General features: G+C 46.7%; 4 protein-coding genes across 4 annotated transcripts; 1 reads left to right on the top strand and 3 right to left on the bottom strand.

The window, feature by feature from the left end:
- Positions 1 to 1,972: 1,972 nt before the first annotated feature.
- METBIDRAFT_9402 (uncharacterized protein) lies at positions 1,973 to 2,989 on the top strand (the record flags this gene model as incomplete). The annotated part of the gene is made up of 1 exon (XM_018859381.1): positions 1,973 to 2,989. The coding sequence occupies one exon, from the start codon at positions 1,973 to 1,975 to the stop codon at positions 2,987 to 2,989; it is 1,017 nt and encodes a 338-aa protein (XP_018713570.1).
- A 2,488-nt stretch (positions 2,990 to 5,477) lies between these two features.
- HYU1 (5-oxoprolinase) lies at positions 5,478 to 9,492 on the bottom strand (the record flags this gene model as incomplete). Its single annotated transcript, XM_018858487.1, has 2 exons — positions 5,478 to 9,410; positions 9,469 to 9,492. 2 exons carry the CDS (start codon positions 9,490 to 9,492, stop codon positions 5,478 to 5,480), a joined length of 3,957 nt encoding a protein of 1,318 aa, XP_018713569.1.
- A 1,390-nt stretch (positions 9,493 to 10,882) lies between these two features.
- METBIDRAFT_9400 (DUF1445-domain-containing protein) lies at positions 10,883 to 11,692 on the bottom strand (the record flags this gene model as incomplete). The annotated part of the gene is made up of 1 exon (XM_018859380.1): positions 10,883 to 11,692. The coding sequence occupies one exon, from the start codon at positions 11,690 to 11,692 to the stop codon at positions 10,883 to 10,885; it is 810 nt and encodes a 269-aa protein (XP_018713568.1).
- A 3,004-nt stretch (positions 11,693 to 14,696) lies between these two features.
- Positions 14,697 to 16,412, bottom strand: METBIDRAFT_76181 (MFS general substrate transporter; the record flags this gene model as incomplete). Its single annotated transcript, XM_018858486.1, has 2 exons — positions 14,697 to 16,207; positions 16,247 to 16,412. The coding sequence occupies 2 exons, from the start codon at positions 16,410 to 16,412 to the stop codon at positions 14,697 to 14,699; spliced, it is 1,677 nt and encodes a 558-aa protein (XP_018713567.1).
- Positions 16,413 to 18,115: the final 1,703 nt, after the last annotated feature.

The following is an 18,115-nucleotide window of genomic DNA, read 5'->3' as shown; positions in this document are numbered from 1 at the left end:
ATCACACAGCATTACTTCACAGAAGATAGTCGCCAATTCAAAATACACTCGTGTCCTAGATTCTTGCAGTTCGGATCCATCTGTAAGCGGGAACCCGCATCATGTTGCAATCTACAGACTTCCTGTGCGCGTAGTTAAAGTGATAGAATAGTCATTATGCCCCTCAATTAAGCCCCCCATGATGATGCACTGAACGAAATAGTTTGAAAGTGGTCTCATTTTCGTGCCTCTGATGATTTAGACCTTAGACCAGAATAGAAGCCTTAGGAAAGACCACGTTTCGCTGGTTTGAGATGCGTATGTTTTGATCAACAATCAGTAGTGGCCTCTATAGTAATCTTAGTTTTTAATAATGATTAAGTGACCCAGTGTCCAAATGGTCCTCTCTCCAACTTATGTACACCTGAATTGGTACCACGTGGAACTTGTCCCACGTCGGCTTCGTCATGTTGGACTTGCTGGTAAAGTTTTACATACACTACTATCCGAACTTTACGAAACGTGTGACTTTTAAAAACAGCCTTCCTAACACAGATAGCGTGTGTTCACTTGACTTGAAAATCATTTGCGGGAATACAAATCACTCAAACATGGCATAACTACTGAAAGTGCTTTTTGAATGGTGGAAGTCATCTTTAGCCTGCCTATTATGATGAAAATTTTTACCCCAACCTGGCATATCTAAGTCTTTGTGAGCTCGTATAGGCTAGATCAAATGATGTCGATGTTCTCCCGCGAGAATTATTTTTTCAAGAAACCATCAATTACAAGGTTTGGACAACAATACAAGAAACAAACACAAATGTAGCTTTGTGAAGGAGACGCTAAAAAGCTTATTCATATATGTATGAGTATCAAGAATGAAACCTAGTGTTTCCTTATCTTTTTTGATCTTCTTTCGGGACAATGTGCTAATTTTTTTATTCACACTTCTGAGTTATAGAGCTACTAGATTTGACGATCTTGTTTTGATTATAAGATACGAAATATTCGCAGGTTTTTTAGTTGTAAATTTTAGATCATAACTTTAAATTGGAGCTGAACCTTATTGAGTTTGCTTAGCAGAGTGTGATGATTTCCGCATTGTTTGATATATGGATTGCCACGTGATGATCTATCGCGTGGACACGGTGATGTTTTTTAGGTGAGAGGAAGCCTTAGGGCCCCAAGGGTCTGACTGAGATACATGACAGCCCCGTGTATATACGCTTAGACATTATATACTATATCAATTGATTACATACATTAAGACATATACTAAAACAATCGATTATTAACAAGATGAATCACAAGAGTGCGTATTAGGGCAAAACTTTATTTTCATACAAAGCACAAAGACGACAACATACCTTTGTTACAAAACCCATTCAGTACAGATACACAGGGCTCTATTTGATCTCCAATATTTTTGCCTAAATTTGCTATTGGATTCGTGGATTGCTGTGACTTGTGTGGGAGTCGAAACCTCTTACTTTCAGCTGCTTAATTCAATTGTGCGTTTACATTCAGCAATGCCAGCAAGCTGGTGTGCCGAACTTCGTCATATGGCCTTTCTCATCATTCAAACCAACGCAGCAATCAAATGAGCGTATTCTTTTAACGGAAGGATTTGGCGAAATATAAGTCAGTATGAATTTGAATGTCTTGAGAATAAGCAATATGATTCAGTGCTTCATTTGATTAAAGAATGAAAAAACAAATTTTTTGCGCCGCATGAGAACCACCCATTGTCTCTGTCAAAAACAGAAGCTTTTTTTCCCGGAACTCTTGATGGCTCCCGCTGTATTGTATGATCCTACGAAGCATAAATAAGTAGCAAACTAGTCTCACCGTCCGCATTGTATGACTGAGCTATAGTAAGAATCAATTATATAGCCAGCCAACATGCGCTTGTATGTAACAGCTTGAGACTTCTTTATTTACTCAAGTTAGCCTTGTTTTCACGCAACAAAACCCGTCAACATTTCACACAATGAAATTTGGTATTTATGTGGTCGCCATTTCGTGGCTCCTGAGTCGAGTATTTGCAGTGAATATTCAACAGAGCACAGTCGAAATTGACCAGGGCGTTAAAGCCATCGAAAATCTCACCATCCACAAGATTGTTTATTATTCAATTATCAACAGCCCCCAGGTTACCGTGTTGCATTCTTTTAAAAATGCGGGCACGTTTTACGTCACAAGCACCAACGGCTTTGAAGCTTCGGTAGTCATTAAAGGAGATCATTTCCAAAATTCCGGACTAGTTGTCTTTAACTCCTTTCTTGTCAATGAATCCATACATGGTGTTGATGTCGAAAATGATTTTGCGAACACTGGCGCCATGTTGTTTGGTGTCTCGGGGTTTAATCCCTATTCATCAGTGACATTTGTTCTATCGGACGGATCATGGGTGAACACCGGTATGATATCGTTTTTGAAGTTGTCTGAATATCCTACTCGTTTGTACATTGGAAGGTCTCAACGGCTGAAAGGTGGCCTGAGTATCACAAACGAAGGAACGATTTGCTTTTACAGTCAGATTTGGGCGTCATATACACGCATTAAGGGGCATGGCTGTATCACTGTGGGCTCCAAGTCTAAACTTGAGATTTATTTTCCAGACTATCGTATTTCGCCCACTCAGACGATCAATTTAGAATCTTCAGACTCTTTATTGCAAGTTTACGGAATGAGCTCTTCGCTCGATATAGCACCGACCATCAAAGTTTCAGGCCTTGGAGAGGGCAATTCAATCGAAGTTGATATTCCTTATTTAACAATGAACGCAAAAGAGTACTCTACGCGGCGGGGGGAATTGTCAGTGGAAATTAAGAGCAAGCCTCGCGTGTATTTCCGAGTTGGCCGGGGATACCGTTTGGTGGATTTTCAAATCAGACCTTCGGCATTTGGCACAAGGATCACTGTCCACAAGCCTGCTCCAAGAAAACCTCCGCGTATATGCAAATGTGCCACAAAGATTCCTGTTGTCCCAACATATCTTCCTTAATCAGCGTTTTCTACTGTCTAAGATGACTTTCTGAAAAATACCGGCGCATAGTACTCCTGGACTGTTTCACACATTTTGCTTGTCATATAATGCTAGTTGGCTATCATCTAACCAGGGTATGTGCAATGTTGCTCCGAGAAAGGGTGAAAAATAGGTGTTTTGTGACAAAAAAGCTTATGATTTCGTACTTTTTGACAATTTCAACAACTTACTAAATTCATTAGTGTGTATTCGTTCTTGAGTAGTTGCTGAAACTTTACAGATATTTTTCACAGGAAAGTTAGTGTTTTCACCAGCTAAAGCTTCTTATCTCGATCTGCACAGCCTCAATTGCTTTGCGAAGCATCTCATTAAAATAATTACGTCGAAAATGGAGTCTTTTTGAAGATACGAGAATACCGGGTACTAGAATAATCTTTCCACGATGCCCAATGTGCTGACATAAGTATTTATACACTTCTACTTCATTAAAGCTGACAATAGAATGTAAGAGCATATCAAAATGATCATGAGATTCTCAAGCTAGCAGGCCAAGAGCCTGAGTTGTTTCAGAAAACACACTCTACTATATGTTAATATACAGTTTCAAAGGCTATGAGAATTAATATTATCAGGGGCCATGAGCCAAGTAGACGTATTGTACACTCATGCACGTATGTATTGTTCTTTAATTTCACCACCAAAGACATTTGAAACACTTCTGGAATGTTTTGTTTGACATAAAACCAGTTTTTGTTTCTAAGGTAGTATCGAGCTCACCAGTCAGACGTCGATGATTTAATGACACAGAGAATGGTACAAGAATCTACGGGTATGAAAGGGCAGGGGGTAATTTAGCTTTCAGGTGGCTCTGACTCAACGAGCTGTATTGCTTTGACCTTTTCACAATATTCTCAGACCAGATGGGTCGAGCCCATTAAGAAGAGAAGAGCATTACTTCCTCTCATCTATGAAATGCCCTTCATTCCATACAATGCATACCAGCCATAAAAATAAACGCACAGTGTTGGCATCTTCTTGAAGTGTTCACGCTCCAGGGAATAAAAGGATTAATATGAAGGACATACTCCTGTGTCCTAATAGATGTAAATCTCGCATAGAAATGAGTCTTTTCTGCGTTCCAAAAAGATTGCAACACCACAATTTCGCATATAGTCTCCCACTTAACTACTCGGTGTGGCCCTATGACGCTTGACGAGTGTTTATCGGACGGGAAACAGTGTGTTCTCCATGGTATTATGGCCGCAACAGCAAATTTTTGCCAAGGTCATTCTATTGTGCCTCGCCCGGAAGTGAAGGCGATGAAATGCCGGCGAAAATTCTGGAAATAATTATAAAACTACGAATGGTTGGTGCAAAATGATTTCACCGCCACCACCACCCATCTATTCAATCTCGACTCCGATTTTCCCCTTCATGATAATGTAGTTGGGGCGTCAAGATTTGAATTGCAGGTTGTGTTTGAAAAGCTGTAATAGCGATCAGAAGTTAACCCACCTCTACAATGAGTGCGAGATTGTGCATTTTGGTGGCAAAAGATCGGCTTTCAAGTATCAATGCACTTGAGGGAAACGCTAGCTCCTTTTGGTAATCTAAGAAACCTTGATTGGTTTTTTTAAGTCATTCGCAGGGTTCATTTGCTTCGGGACCAGGAGGCAAAGACAAATGTACGTCTGTCAAATGAACTATGGTCACGGGCTCTCAGGAAAATATGTATCATGGGAAGATAACATTTACTTGGTATTAATCAAGTGGTTGACATTGGGTATGGGTAAAAGTCTTTTTGAGGCATCGTCTTTGGGAGATTTCGTGAATTGGTGCTCGCGCCTGTTCATCTGAGCCAATGTTGCAATCATGGGTTTTTTCTTTATGTAATTTTTCGCTAGTGGTGAGGTTATACATCCCTCCACCCTATGATATGACGTTTCTTTAAAATAAAAAGAAAGATGTGCTTCGAATAAATAGCTATAGGAGGCTTATCCTAGGAATGGATGACTTTTTATTCAAAACGTAAACAGTTACGGGCCAAGAGGGCCGTCCCATCGTTATAAACGAAAGGGGGCGGGTCGAGACTTTGTATGATCTGGGAGCTGCTTAAAGGTCTCTTATATATATTATTGTATAGTCTTGTTCCTTTGATCAAATAAAACTACCAAAAAAAAAAAACACTTCAAACTTCTGGTTGAAGAGACTTGTCTTCCTTGGAATCAACGACGTGAAATTCAGTATAGGAACAGACACACGAGCTCATCAGGTGGTAATGAACAAAGATAGTTTCTGACACTAGGCACATATTTGGGAGGCGGTCAAAGATGTTCTGGATAAATGTTATATTTTGATAGAATTAATTAAATGCATCCCGCAAAAATATGCATTAGTATTATGTGATCATTTAAAGCCTGCTTTTCTCACCAGCTATCACATCGATAAAACACAGTATAAATCGGCTGAAATCCAGACACAAGAGCCAACCTCTTAGAACATTCTTCTAGTTCGAGAGTTGGGCCTCGTTTCGCAAAGCAATCGAGCCAGTGCCCACAAACCCATAATTACCGTGCAATTTTCGCTCCGATATGATCTTATCCGTCTCAGCACCAAATCCTCCACCGCCGGGTGTTCTAATAATGAAGCGATCGCCGACTTGTGCTGTGACAGTAGCCTTGCCTCCCACATTGACTTCACGATGGTCCACCACATTGCCCTGCTCGTCCTTGATCTGACGCACCCAAATGTTTTGACCTCGAGCTCCATCTCCTCCACCATTCAAGCCATGCGGCGCAATGACACGTCTCTCCGAGAGAATCGACGCGGTTACTGGAACCCGAAATTCAACATCTCGCACGACACCACACCCACCCGGATTTGCACCCGAGCCACCGGAATTCTCGCGAATACTGAACTCGCGAAGAAGCACAGGGTAGCGCTTCTCGAAGACCTCTGCATCGGTGATACGAGTGTTGGTCATGTGCGTGTGCACACCACTGACACCGGACCATGTAGGCCCGGCACCATGGCCACCAGCAATAGTCTCGTAGTAGCCGAAGCCTTGAACGTAGTTCCCGTTCTCGTCGTTTCCTCCTACACCAAAGGTGAAGTTGTTCATGCACGACTGTGAGTTTGCCAGTGCCCTGAACGCAGTCAAGATAACCTCCGTGATGATCTGCGACGTGCATACATTGCCGGCCACAACCGCACAGCCCTCGTCCGGATTGAGGAGCGATGACTTAGGGATTTTCACTCTAATTGGACGTAAGCAGCCTTGGTTCAATGGTATTGTTTCAGCAACCAAACTCCGCAAACAGTAGATGATAGCCAGGTACGTAATAGCCACGGGCGCATTGCTGTTGGCGTAAACCTGCATTCCAGTTCCTGAAAAATCAAATAGCACCTGTCCATCGGCTTCTTCGGACACTTTCAAGCAGATTGGCGAGCCATCATCCATGTAGTCGACACACTGAAGTCCATTGCCAGACTTCCGTATCACTGACTTCAACATGTGTCCTACGGTTTCCGCGGCGTTGTCCTGGATAGCACCCATGTACTTAGAGATCGTGGGTAATCCAAACTCGGACACTAACTTGTCGATCAACTGAACACCTTTCTGGTTGGCCGCAATTTGTGCCTTGAGGTCGCTGAGATTGTCGCTCAAGCGGCGTGTACCGGAGCACCCGGCAGCCTCAGCTGGCTTGTGTAACAACAATTCAATCATGCGAGCTTCTTGGAACTGGCCGCCTTTCACGAGCAACTCGGAGAAAATCGCCGCACCCTCGTGTTCCAAGATTTTGGACCCGGGAGGCATGGACCCAGGCAAAAGCCCCCCGATATCCGAATGGTGAGCACGCGACGCCACGTAGAAGATGATCTCACCATTTTCGAACGCCGGTGAGATGACGGTGATGTCTGGCAAGTGTGTGCCCCCCGCCATCGGGTGGTTGCTGACAATGACATCGCCGGGCTCGAGTTTGCCCTCCCAGTGCTTGGCCTGAAACGTGATACATGTGGACATCAGGCCTAGATGCACGGGAACGTGTGGCGCATTTGCCACCAAGTTACCAGCCTTGTCGAACAACGCACACGAAAAGTCGAGCCGCTCCTTGACATTTACTGACACCGATGTTTTTTGCAAGGACGCGCCCATCTGCTCGGCGATATCCATGAACCGGTGGCCGAAGATTGAAAGAAGCACTGGATCCACAGCCAGTGACGCAGTATCACCTGCAGCGGCATCACTTTGAGCGTCTTTTTCTGCGATGGTTACCACCACATGACTTTTCAACACCAAGGCTGATGCGCCCGGAGGCACGACATTTGTCTGGGTGCCGTCTGCGATGATGGCGGGCCCTGACACATTGCCTCCAAGCACCAAGTCCTCCAATCTGTAGACTGGCGTGTCGAGCTCGGCGCCGGAAAAGTACACTTTCTTGGAAAACGACGCCTGCGCAGCCGAAGCGGGGAGGATCTTGTTTTTGGCTTTCAAACGGTGGATTTGGTCGTCCACGTACTCGTCTTGGCTGCGGACAGACTTGCCAATGGCACGCACACGCACATCATCCACAAGGATCTCCTTGTCAAAAACGAAGCCAAACTCCCGCCTATGCATCGCCATGAACGTGTCCTTGAAATCCCACGCCGTGCCCTTGGGCACCATGATGCCAGACTCGGTGCCGGCAAAACGGAGGTTGAGGTACTCCTCGTAGACAATGGCTTTGTCGTCGAACTCCTGGGCCCTCAACGTCGCAGCCGCCTGTTTCTTGAGCTGGTCCAACCGCTGTGCCAAGCTATCCTGGCTGTCATCGGAGAGCACCACGGAAAAAGGCTCTTGTACATCCTCGACCACGTCTGCCAACGCCATGCCGTACGCAGACAAGACAGACGAGTGCCGGTGGATCAACACTGTGCTGATGCCCAAGGATTCGGCAATGGCCACCGCGTGTTGGCCACCAGCACCGCCAAAGGACACGAGGCGGTGGGCCGCAGTCACGTGCCCCTTGGCTTCCGCCAACTGGCGGATGGGCCGTGCCATGGTTTCGTTGGCGACCTTGATGAATCCGTACGCGACCTCGCGAGGGGTCATGGGCGTCATTTCCGGGCTTTCTGCGTTGATCTGGCGCGTGAGCTCCTCGAACTTGGACGCAGACGCGTCGAAATCTAGACTCTGGTCCTCATTGGGCCCGAAGATCCGCGGGAAGTATTCTGGGAGCAAGCGCCCCAAATAGAGATTGGCATCCGTGACAGTGAGCGGGCCGCCTTTACGGTAGCACGCAGGGCCAGGTTCGGACGCGGCCGACTCGGGGCCCACGTGGAAGAGGCCGTTTTTGTACGAGAGAATCGAGCCTCCGCCCGCTGCCACCGTGTTGATGTCGAGCTGGGGGCTCTGGATGGTGACTCCCGCAGTGACGGTCTCAAAGACATGGTGGAACTTGCCCTCCCCGTACCGAGACACATCCGTGGACGTGCCTCCCATGTCGAAGCCTATGAGGGGGACCTCGTTGTGGGGATTGTAGCACGTGGCCGAGAAGCCCACCACGCCGCCCGCGGGACCGGACAAGATGGCCCGCAAGCCCGAGAACGCGTGTGCGTCCACGAGCCCGCCGTCGCTTTGCATGAAGTGGCAGCGCACGCCGTCCCGGTTGCTGTCGCTGCGGTAGCCGTGCGCCAAGCCGGCCTCGAAGCTGCGCAAGTACTTGCGGATCTCGGGCGTCAAGTACGCGTCCACAATGGCGGAGTTGGCGCGGGCCACGAACTTGATCATGGGGCTCAACGAGCTGGAGAGCGACACGTGAGTGAACCCGATCTGGCGCGCGATGTCGCCGACAATCCGCTCGTGGTCGGGGTACGTGTACGCATGCATCAAGCACACCCCCACGGAGCGGATGCCGGCGTCGTAGACGAGCTGGAGCGAGCGCCTGACGTCGGCCTCGTTGGGCGTTTGGAGCACCCGCACGGTCTCCAGCGAGAGCCCCGTGACCAAGTCGCGGCCGTTGGCGGCTGACACCTGGCGGGCCGGGTCCTCCACAAAGTCCTCGAGCGTGACGCGCTCGTCCACCTCCACCACGCAGTCGTACAAGACGTCCGGCTTGCTGATGGACAAGTCAAAGATGTGCGGCCTGCTCTGGTTGCCGATGGCCAACACGTCCTTGAAGCCCTTGGTGGTGATGAGCGCACACTTCTCGCCTTTGCGCTCGAGCAACGCGTTGGTGGCGACCGTGGTGCCCATTCGGAGATACTCGATATTGGACGTATCCAACGGCTGGCCACGGGGAATCTGGGTGCCGGACAACTTTTCAAGCAAGCGCCGGATTCCTTCTAGCGGCGCGTCGGGGTAGTTGGCCGGGTCGACGGATAGAAGCTTGAGCACGACGTCGTCCTCTTGCCGGCCGGAGCCGGGGTTTCCGACACAGTCAGTAAACGTTCCGCCTCTCTGGATGTTAGTCACGTGATGCTGTGGGTGCTGGGCACGCCGTGGCGGGGAAACATACGTCGATGGCAATGCGGTAGCCCATGGTGATGCAGGTCTATGCTGGATGTGAGGTGTGCTGGTGCTGCTGTGGGCAGAGTGAATGTTTTGTTCCAGATAGCCTGGGTCCATCAGTGCACTCTTATATAGATAGGGCCGCGGGGATTGAGCGGTGCGCATTTTAGAATGCGGCGATTGACCTCCGGGAAGGCCAGAACGGCGATCAAATCAGACCGTGTTGGCCACACATTTTGCAGGTTTCCGCAAGATGCGGAGGATGACGCCTCGAATGCACAAGTACATTTTTGTTCCGTCTGATTGGCTGTGTGTCTGTCCCATTGTGTGTTGGGCTCGATGTTTCTGATTGTGATTGGCCATTGATGGCATGCCTTCGGTTCTCTTCGTCTCTGTAGTATCCTTTCCAAACCCCTTGAGGCGTCTGTTCTGTCTTCTCTTTGTTGAGTTTTAAACGCTGGTTTTTAATGTTGTTTGGTCCTTTCGAGACTGTGGAGATGTGACGAATGCCCGATCTGAATATTATGGAACTGCCCGATAGATTATTTTGGAGCGTTCCGAGCGCGAAGGCTAGAAACCTAGAGTTCTCTAGGGCGAATCTGCTAGTTTTGAGTCGCCCTTGAGTCTCCCTTTTGCGGATCCTGGTCACATGTTGCGTCTATTGCACTGGCAAGGCACCCATGAAGCTTTAAAATTTTGGTGGCTATTACTTTCCATGTCTTCGAGGAATAACAAAGAAGGCCGGAAACAATTGAGGCACAACCTTGTTTAGTACAATACCATCCTCAAAATAAGGACGCTGCATGCTTTAAGACAAACGAGAAACAGGACTCAAAGCCACAGTTCAACGACTCCTATGTAAGATAGGCTATTTCAGTATCAGCCTGCAAGATCTGCTTAGTAAAATGGTATGGTTGACAATCAGACAAACTCGGCATTTCATATCTCATCTTGACTTTCGAGACAAATAAATATGAAGACTGTTTCTGTTTCTGTTGGCTGCTTGAGGTTTTCCTGTCAGTCCAGTTGATCTTCCGGTTAGATCTTACATGTTATAAGCGCCCGCAATCGTTTGACTTCTTGCAGCCTTTAAACCACATGTCACGTGATCGTTTTACATGTTCAAACGGTATGTTCGATTTATTTAATGACCAACGGTACTTGAGGTTCCTCGTTCGAATCTGAAAAATTTGAGAAGAGGAAAAGAGCATTTGAATCATCTAGATTATTTTTTTTTTTTTTGATTTGCACGAACTGCGGTAGATGTGCAAATACGAATTGGTTCGATCCGGTTTAGCGTTTCATTTGTAAAAAATGATTATTTCAAAAACCTCAGCACATGAATACAATAACAAGCCAACTTTCTGAGAACCTTTTTCTCAGTGCTCTCGAAATGAATGATGTTCACTAAGTGATCACTCTCATAGCTCCATAACATCTTCGTCTCTCAAATCTGTGACTAACATATGGCCCGGAGCATGTCCAATTATCGGGCCATCAATTCTATCATGCACTGAAAGCGCTGCAATCTGAGCTGTGACACCACACCCCCAAAACACCGGCACCTCGTCATCTTCGATCTGCGTCGAGTCGCCAAAGTCCGGGTTACTCAAGTCTCGAATTCCTAGGCGCTCCATGGCATCGTATCCAAAGTCAATAGGCGCCCCGTGAGTTTTCTTAAATCGGCCCGTGATTTCTTTCACTCGAGAGATATCCTTTAATTTGTATGGTCTCATGCTCACAACATAAGGAACATCTACAAACACGCCAGAGTCTTGAAGCCGCCTGGTAGTTTTATACATGGAAACGTTCCTTTTCTGAGAGTAGTTCCGGGGCGGTAGACCTGCTTCATCCAAGGCTTTTTCGAAAGAAAACGAACAACCAATGAGAAAACCCACATGGCGGGTCGGATCCCATATGTCCGATACGTCCGTGGGACACCTGACAAGGCTGCCGTTTTCGTAGACCGTGTATCTGGGAAAGTCACGTGTTATGTCGAAATATTTGTCGCTGATGATGCGTTTATCGTTTGTACTGTGTTGATTTCCTATTTCAGTGTGTGCTAGAAGTGGACATGGGATGGGGTTGCGAAGACAAAGCTGGTGGAAATCTGCAGCCACTTTAGTGGGCAAAATCACTAGATTTGCTTGAGCAAAACCAGGACAAAACCCCGACGTCTGGCTCGTATGCAAGCCTTGTCTGCATTGTTGGCGAAATTCGGTGGGAGTCATAGAGATGACACAGCGATACTAAATTTGGTAATTTGCACTCATCATGCGGAGTACCTGAGAATATATATGCGGCAGATGCCCGGCAGATAAGGAGATACGGTGCGCCCACGGAAATCAGTCGCAGTCTGCGGAGGACCGCAGGATTGCGAAGAACTTGTACATAAGCACAGTTGATGCTGGAGAGCTAAAAATACGCTAGCAAAAAATGTAAATTTAAGTCTTGGGTCGTGAAATGAGGCCTCTTTATTCAGAAAAAATTCGAGGAAAAAAAATCTGGAAATAAGCTAGACCACGCAGACGGATCACCAGGGCCGCCAAACTCCGGAGACCCCTCAGGTTCAGTCGATTCTTGGCGCTGGTCCTCCAAAACCACATTGTTTCCTGAATTACCTAAAAGTTGGTAGATCAAGGGATCACAGGACTTCTTACGCATCAAAAGATGCTTTTGCAACTCGGCTTCATAATCTAAGCCATACCTTGCCTTAAGCGTGGCTCTTAATTTCGCAAGCGACTTTTCACTGAGTTTCCACGTACTGGACATTTCCATCAAGATTTCCATGAAGTCAAAAAAGTAATCTTTTTCCTCTTGACTTTCGGTAAATGTGGTTCTGTCATTCAGCAAGAGAATTGAAGCACCAATTATGCATGAGTAAACGATAAGGATCGAGCACCGACGAGCGCCGTGCGCCTTGACAAATGAGTACATTGCCGTGTGTATGTCTGCGATAGACTCCATGCAAATCAGCAACGAATTGAAAAGTGACGGCTGCTCATCGTGTGTTTCATTGACGAAAGGTCTGTTCAAGCACAAAAGGATAATATAGAAGTAATATCGAGTGAACATTTTGGTAGTATCGTGACCTTTCTCACGGAGAAGTGAGCGGTCCCAGCGCAAGTTCTCTGGAAGATCTGCTCTCCAGCGCATAATGCGCCGATTGTAAGTTTTCACAAGCTCAAGCTTGGTAGACACATTAGATTCATCCGCGAAAACCGTAGCCATCATATTATCGGAGATCTCTGCAAGCTTGATGATGCTTCCAAGCGGATTAGAAATGTCAATGTACGACACACATTCCTCGCTACCGGCACCAGGATAAGTGTAGGGTTGGATCCATTCAATGGAAGGCATATTATCTGATACATGGATCGTGGATCCATCAGGCTTGATCACACTGGGCCGTCCCAAAATCAAGCTGACAAACCGATCCACCATAAAGCATCCCCAAAATATTCTACTTCGAACGCTGATTGTGATCTCACTGACATCTTTTTTGTCGCCCACAAGCCAGCGTTCAGGTCTGAGATGAAACCCAATTCCCAAACCCATGCGCAATGCGTCTCCCGTCAACATCCAACCCGCATTATTCCGAAAATTGTAAATATCATAAAGCCCCAAGAGGAGGTATGCTTGTAATGAGGAGATGGAGGGGAAATCAATAGAGGTCAGTAGATGATCTCGTGACATTCGATAAAAGTGGGGAGCCAAGTATTTGATGTCTGGATCGTCCGACATCAGTGCGCCAACAGAGCATATTGCATAGACAAGCTCGGTAGAGCTGTACACCGCTAAAGATTCGGGGTCAAAGAAGTCAAGGAGGAATGCTTCTCGGAATATGAAAGCATGCATGTCCGGATACAGCCACCGGAAAAAAAGCTTAATGCATTCGATAATCCTAGGGTCCTTACAGAAAGACACTGGTCTGTGTTCTCCTGGAAGCTCCCGATATGGAAGCGATTCCGAGTCAAAAATACTGGTAGGTCCGTAAACAGACACCGAGATGGGGTTCGCGTTCTGAAACGTTTTCGCTTGGAAATATTTACGAGGTGCATTCAGAGTAGACTCGCTCGCTCGGACCTGTGCGTTCAAGGCTGACACTTTATGTGCCATAGACAACACGTTGATTGGTGACTCCAGTCGGATCGCAGGATGCTGAAATGAAGGTGTGACTTCGTCAGACAGTTCACCTTCCTGCGGCGTCGATTGGAATCTACCATTTTCGATTGTCTTCAACATATGCGATGCCTGATCAAGACTTTGTCGTAGATTCTTTGCCATGGATCTGTAATTCTTTATTTTATGCTCCAAGTCTAAGACCCTTCGATTCTGCGGCCGATCCTTTCGACCATCAGAAACCATCAAACACTCCACGTCGCGACGTTCACAAAGCACACATCGCAATCCGCCGTCAAACTGACATTTGCGTTTACTGCTGCGGCATTCCACACACGCGAGAGCATTCTTGGTGGAAGCCATTCTTCCCCATGCTCAATTTCTTTGGGACGTTTTATATTCGCGCGAATAGATAGCACTGGGCGGCCGATTCATGGATTTGGACTTGACTGCATGCAATACATTGGAATGTTGATCAAATGTCTGGCATGTCATGATTTTTGATAACATCAGATGACACTAGATAAAGTTGTTTATTGGGAAATACCGTATTCAGTGGAGATTTTGCAATAGTGTCCTGAAGAGTCGGAGCCTAACTTTTTCTGTTCTCTCTTTGTCTGATCACTTGAAGTATCAACGGATCCCGTCACTCCCTTCAGTGCAGACTATGCGGATGTTCTCTGTAGTTGAGGAGGAATTTCGAAACTCAAAATCAAGATTATCCGGAGTAAAGCTGAGAAAGGAAACAGTTGTCTCAAGCAAAATTCATAACTGAACCACAGAAGTTTAGTTTTGCGAAACTGTTCCCTCAAGAGTAGTAAGCACCCCATTCAGGCCACCATGCATAGGATGTTGGCGCATGTGACCAGGAACGCAGGCGCAGATATTCGCTCGAATAGTTTGGAAAAAATTTATCGTCTATAATAAAAGCAAAGTATGATATATAATTTCGGAGCCACGGCATGTAGTACTTGTGCCTCCTACTTTAACATCAAATGTAATGACACTTCGTTTTGGAAAGTGGCCCTTTTTTGTTGGCAACAAATGTCTCCATGCGTAAAGAGCAGTAAGCCCTTGGCAAGGTATCGATTTTAACTGCCATAAATAATCGCCTTAAACGGTCGAGACAGGCTTCTCATCGTACCCCTCTTCCTCTTCGGAGTCGACCTTGCTTGTCTTTCTGTCGGCGGCCAACACCTGTGCAAACTTAGACCTAGCACGAATTTCAGGTCCCTTCCAGTAGAAAACGTAGATGGGAATCATGACGAGAATGGCAAGGAAACCCAAAAGCGTACTGCCCCATTGCAAAGCGTACTTATCTCCGATATTTTCGTACAAAGGAATGGCGTACATGGCAGAGACACCGGCCAAGAAATCACGCGCAAATCCATTTCCACCGGTAGCAGAAGCAGAGTACGGTCCGTAAGCAGCCACCATGTAGTCAATGGTGGACATATAGATACTGAAGTTGGCAATGGCAATCAAGACAGTGAAGATCATGGGGGCAATCCAAGGGTTGTGGTCGGGGCCCATGCTGGTCCAAGCAAAACCGAACAAGCCAATGGCCTCCAAAGGAGCAAGGAAAAGCAAGAGGAGCATTCTGCGCTCGGCGAGACGAGACTCTTCTCCATAATTCTTGGTGAGAAACATTTGTCTAGCCACATCAGGAATATGAATACCGTATGCAATGAAGTAACCGATCAAAATTGGAATGAAAGCAAGACCATTGGCAGTGTTTGAGAAGCCCCATTGGCCGTAGACAAGAGAGAACGACTCCATGCAAATGAAAATCAAAGCGTCCGAGAAACCAGAGAAAAGCGACAAGAACAACACAATAGGCTCGGTGGCAAACATGACAAAAGGACGCGTCCAGATGTCAAAGATTTCTTTGAAAGTGAGTTTGTGATCGTTCACCTCTCCTGGGCCGTAGACGTGGTTGTTCTCACCTGATTCTCTCCTTCTCTTTGCCTCCTTGTCAATCAAAAGAGACACTCTGGTTTCGGCACAGAAAAAGAAATGAATGAGCTGAACAACACCTCCAAAAATGAGCTGGATCCAGAAGTTCCATCTCCAGGAAAGATTGTCACGGATTATACCACCAAAAATAGGACCGACCGCAGATCCAGCCACGGAGGAAAGAACAACGTATGCAACGGCGTAACCCTGGTCTTGGGCCTCCCACATATCGGCGGTAATACCCAACGTAACCGAGCCTCCGGCACATGACAAACCACCAAGACCTCTGGCGATCACGACAGTAGCATAGTTAGGAGCGAGTGCACCCAAAATCTGCCAAATGTTCACGAAGAACAAAGATCCCTGCAAGATAGGCCAGCGACCGTACTCCTCAGACCATGGGGCCCAGAGCTCACAGCCAAAAGCGTAGGCGATAAGGAACACCATCTGCGAGACCCTACTCTTTTGGTCGCTGATGTCAAACTCTTCGGCAATCAATGCAAGGGAACTTGGGTAGACGGAAGCGTTGAAATTCATCGACACTTGAACAATGAAAACAATACTGATGATCATCCACTTCTTTTGCGTTGACCAAGAGAACCCCAACTTCTCGTAACAGTCCTTCTCACGAAGAAGCAAGCGGCCATCTTCTAGTAACTGGCCTTTGCCTGTGGTGGTCACTCTTCTGATAGGAACGGGTCTTTCACCTGGGTGCTCGCCACGTTGTCTTCCGTCAGCATGCTCCAAAAATTGTTCGGGAGTTGGTTTTTCGATGCCGACACGGTTGAAGTAGTCCGGATTCTCGTTCGAGGCCGGTTGATTAGTTTGTTCTGCAGAACTAGATTGCTTAGTTTCGGTAGAAGAAGCAACCATTTTTCATGAAGATGTGAACGAAGGTCTGCTGACTAAAGAATCTGTCGAACAAAAACTGAGAGGCGCTGCCGACGGCTGCGTATTTAAAGGAAGATTTCTGTCTATGCCTGCCTGCAGCAATCGTGATACGAACTCGCACTGTGCATGCAATTACGCCGTGATGCGCTTTCTTTCCGAAACACACGAAATGCTACAAACAGAGACTTTCCGAGTACAAATCCACTTTTTGCTACTAAAAGTACCTCAATAGAAGTCCCAGCTCTCCAGAATTTTGGCTCGTTTTTTTGTGCCCATAAATATGGCCAGGAGCTTGTCTTCTTTGGCCGATAGCCAATATTTACCCCTCCTTCCCCCGGGGGAATTACCGGTACAACCGCAAAGAGTGAATTTAGGCTCCTGCAGGTATGCGCGCCGAGCTCGCTACTTTGTCAGCCTTGAGATGCCCATTCGACAAAGAAATGTGACTTCAACTGACATCATGTCGCACACAACCGGTACATAAGCTCCGGAGCAAGGCACTCCACAGACCACCCCACAGACATCTCCGCTTCCCCACTTTCCTCTTTGACTGGGACTCTTCAGCCTCCAAAGTGGGGCCTGTGGTTCTGGGTGGGTGTTTTCCATGATTCTGGGCGGATGCGCCTTTGTGGCGATAGTGTCCAAACGCGTCACTTTTATTGGTATAACAGGAAACGATCCCTTCATAGGCGTGTCCAATACGTGTCTCTATGCTTGCTTAGTGCGACTTCGAGCCAGACATAGCAAGCTGTGGACAACTCTACAAGGCGGTGGAACTTCTTTATTTCATGTCATGCGTGATACCAAGTCCTTTTCTCTTCTAAGGGGCGTTATTCTGAAATTGCGTTGTGTGGCTGAAAATAGGGTTTGTAGTGTACAAGACGACTGGATTGGTTTTTAGAAGGTGGTACTAATTAGCGCAGACTGAAAAAGTCGTTGAAACTCTCTGCACTTTTTTTTCTTGCTACTATTAAAGGCAAGATACATGAATCATTTGGGCGTCGTGCTACGTTTCGACAGCAAATCGTGAGCAGTGTCGACGCACGCCATTTGCCACTGGGCCTACTAACTTATCGCGAAGAAAATGGCTTATTCCGAAAACCCGAAACCGCACAGAGTGCACCAAATACAAAAATAACAATATGGGACAAAGGCTTGATTTTACACTAATAACTCGTTGCAAGCAAAGGTTATGTACTTGTGTCATCATGCCATTAGGGGTTACGTACTTTTGACGGAGAATCGGGAGTTTATTTCAGTATCAGATTTCTCAATTCAAGTATGTACGGTACTTCGGATCCTTAGGATAGTACTATTCTCTAAAAACCCTTAAGGAAGAAAGGAAAGGGAAAAAACTTTCCCTGTACGGAAGTTTTTTCCTCTTGCCACGTGAGGGATGCCTACATGGCGGATACCACGTGACAGTTTAGAAGCTCGTGCGAAACCGGGCCGCGTTTTTCCGACTTCAGCCGACTGGCCTGCTAAACAGGAATAGTCTGCATATTATAGACGGCAGCACGTATTCAATATAAGTATTGCTGAGCTCATGTGACATTATCAGCTTTGGCCACAAGGGGGCCATGAGTTGTTCTTCCTAAAGTCTAGAGTCTCTACAGAATCAGAATTCTCTAACAAAGTTGCATCCACAAGATCATAGTCTGTCGGAATTCTGGTTTACTGGCAGG

This window comes from Metschnikowia bicuspidata, assembly GCF_001664035.1.
Source record: "Metschnikowia bicuspidata var. bicuspidata NRRL YB-4993 chromosome Unknown METBIscaffold_1, whole genome shotgun sequence".
NCBI lineage: Eukaryota > Fungi > Ascomycota > Pichiomycetes > Serinales > Metschnikowiaceae > Metschnikowia > Metschnikowia bicuspidata.
This window is presented reverse-complemented; position numbering and strand designations above follow the sequence as displayed.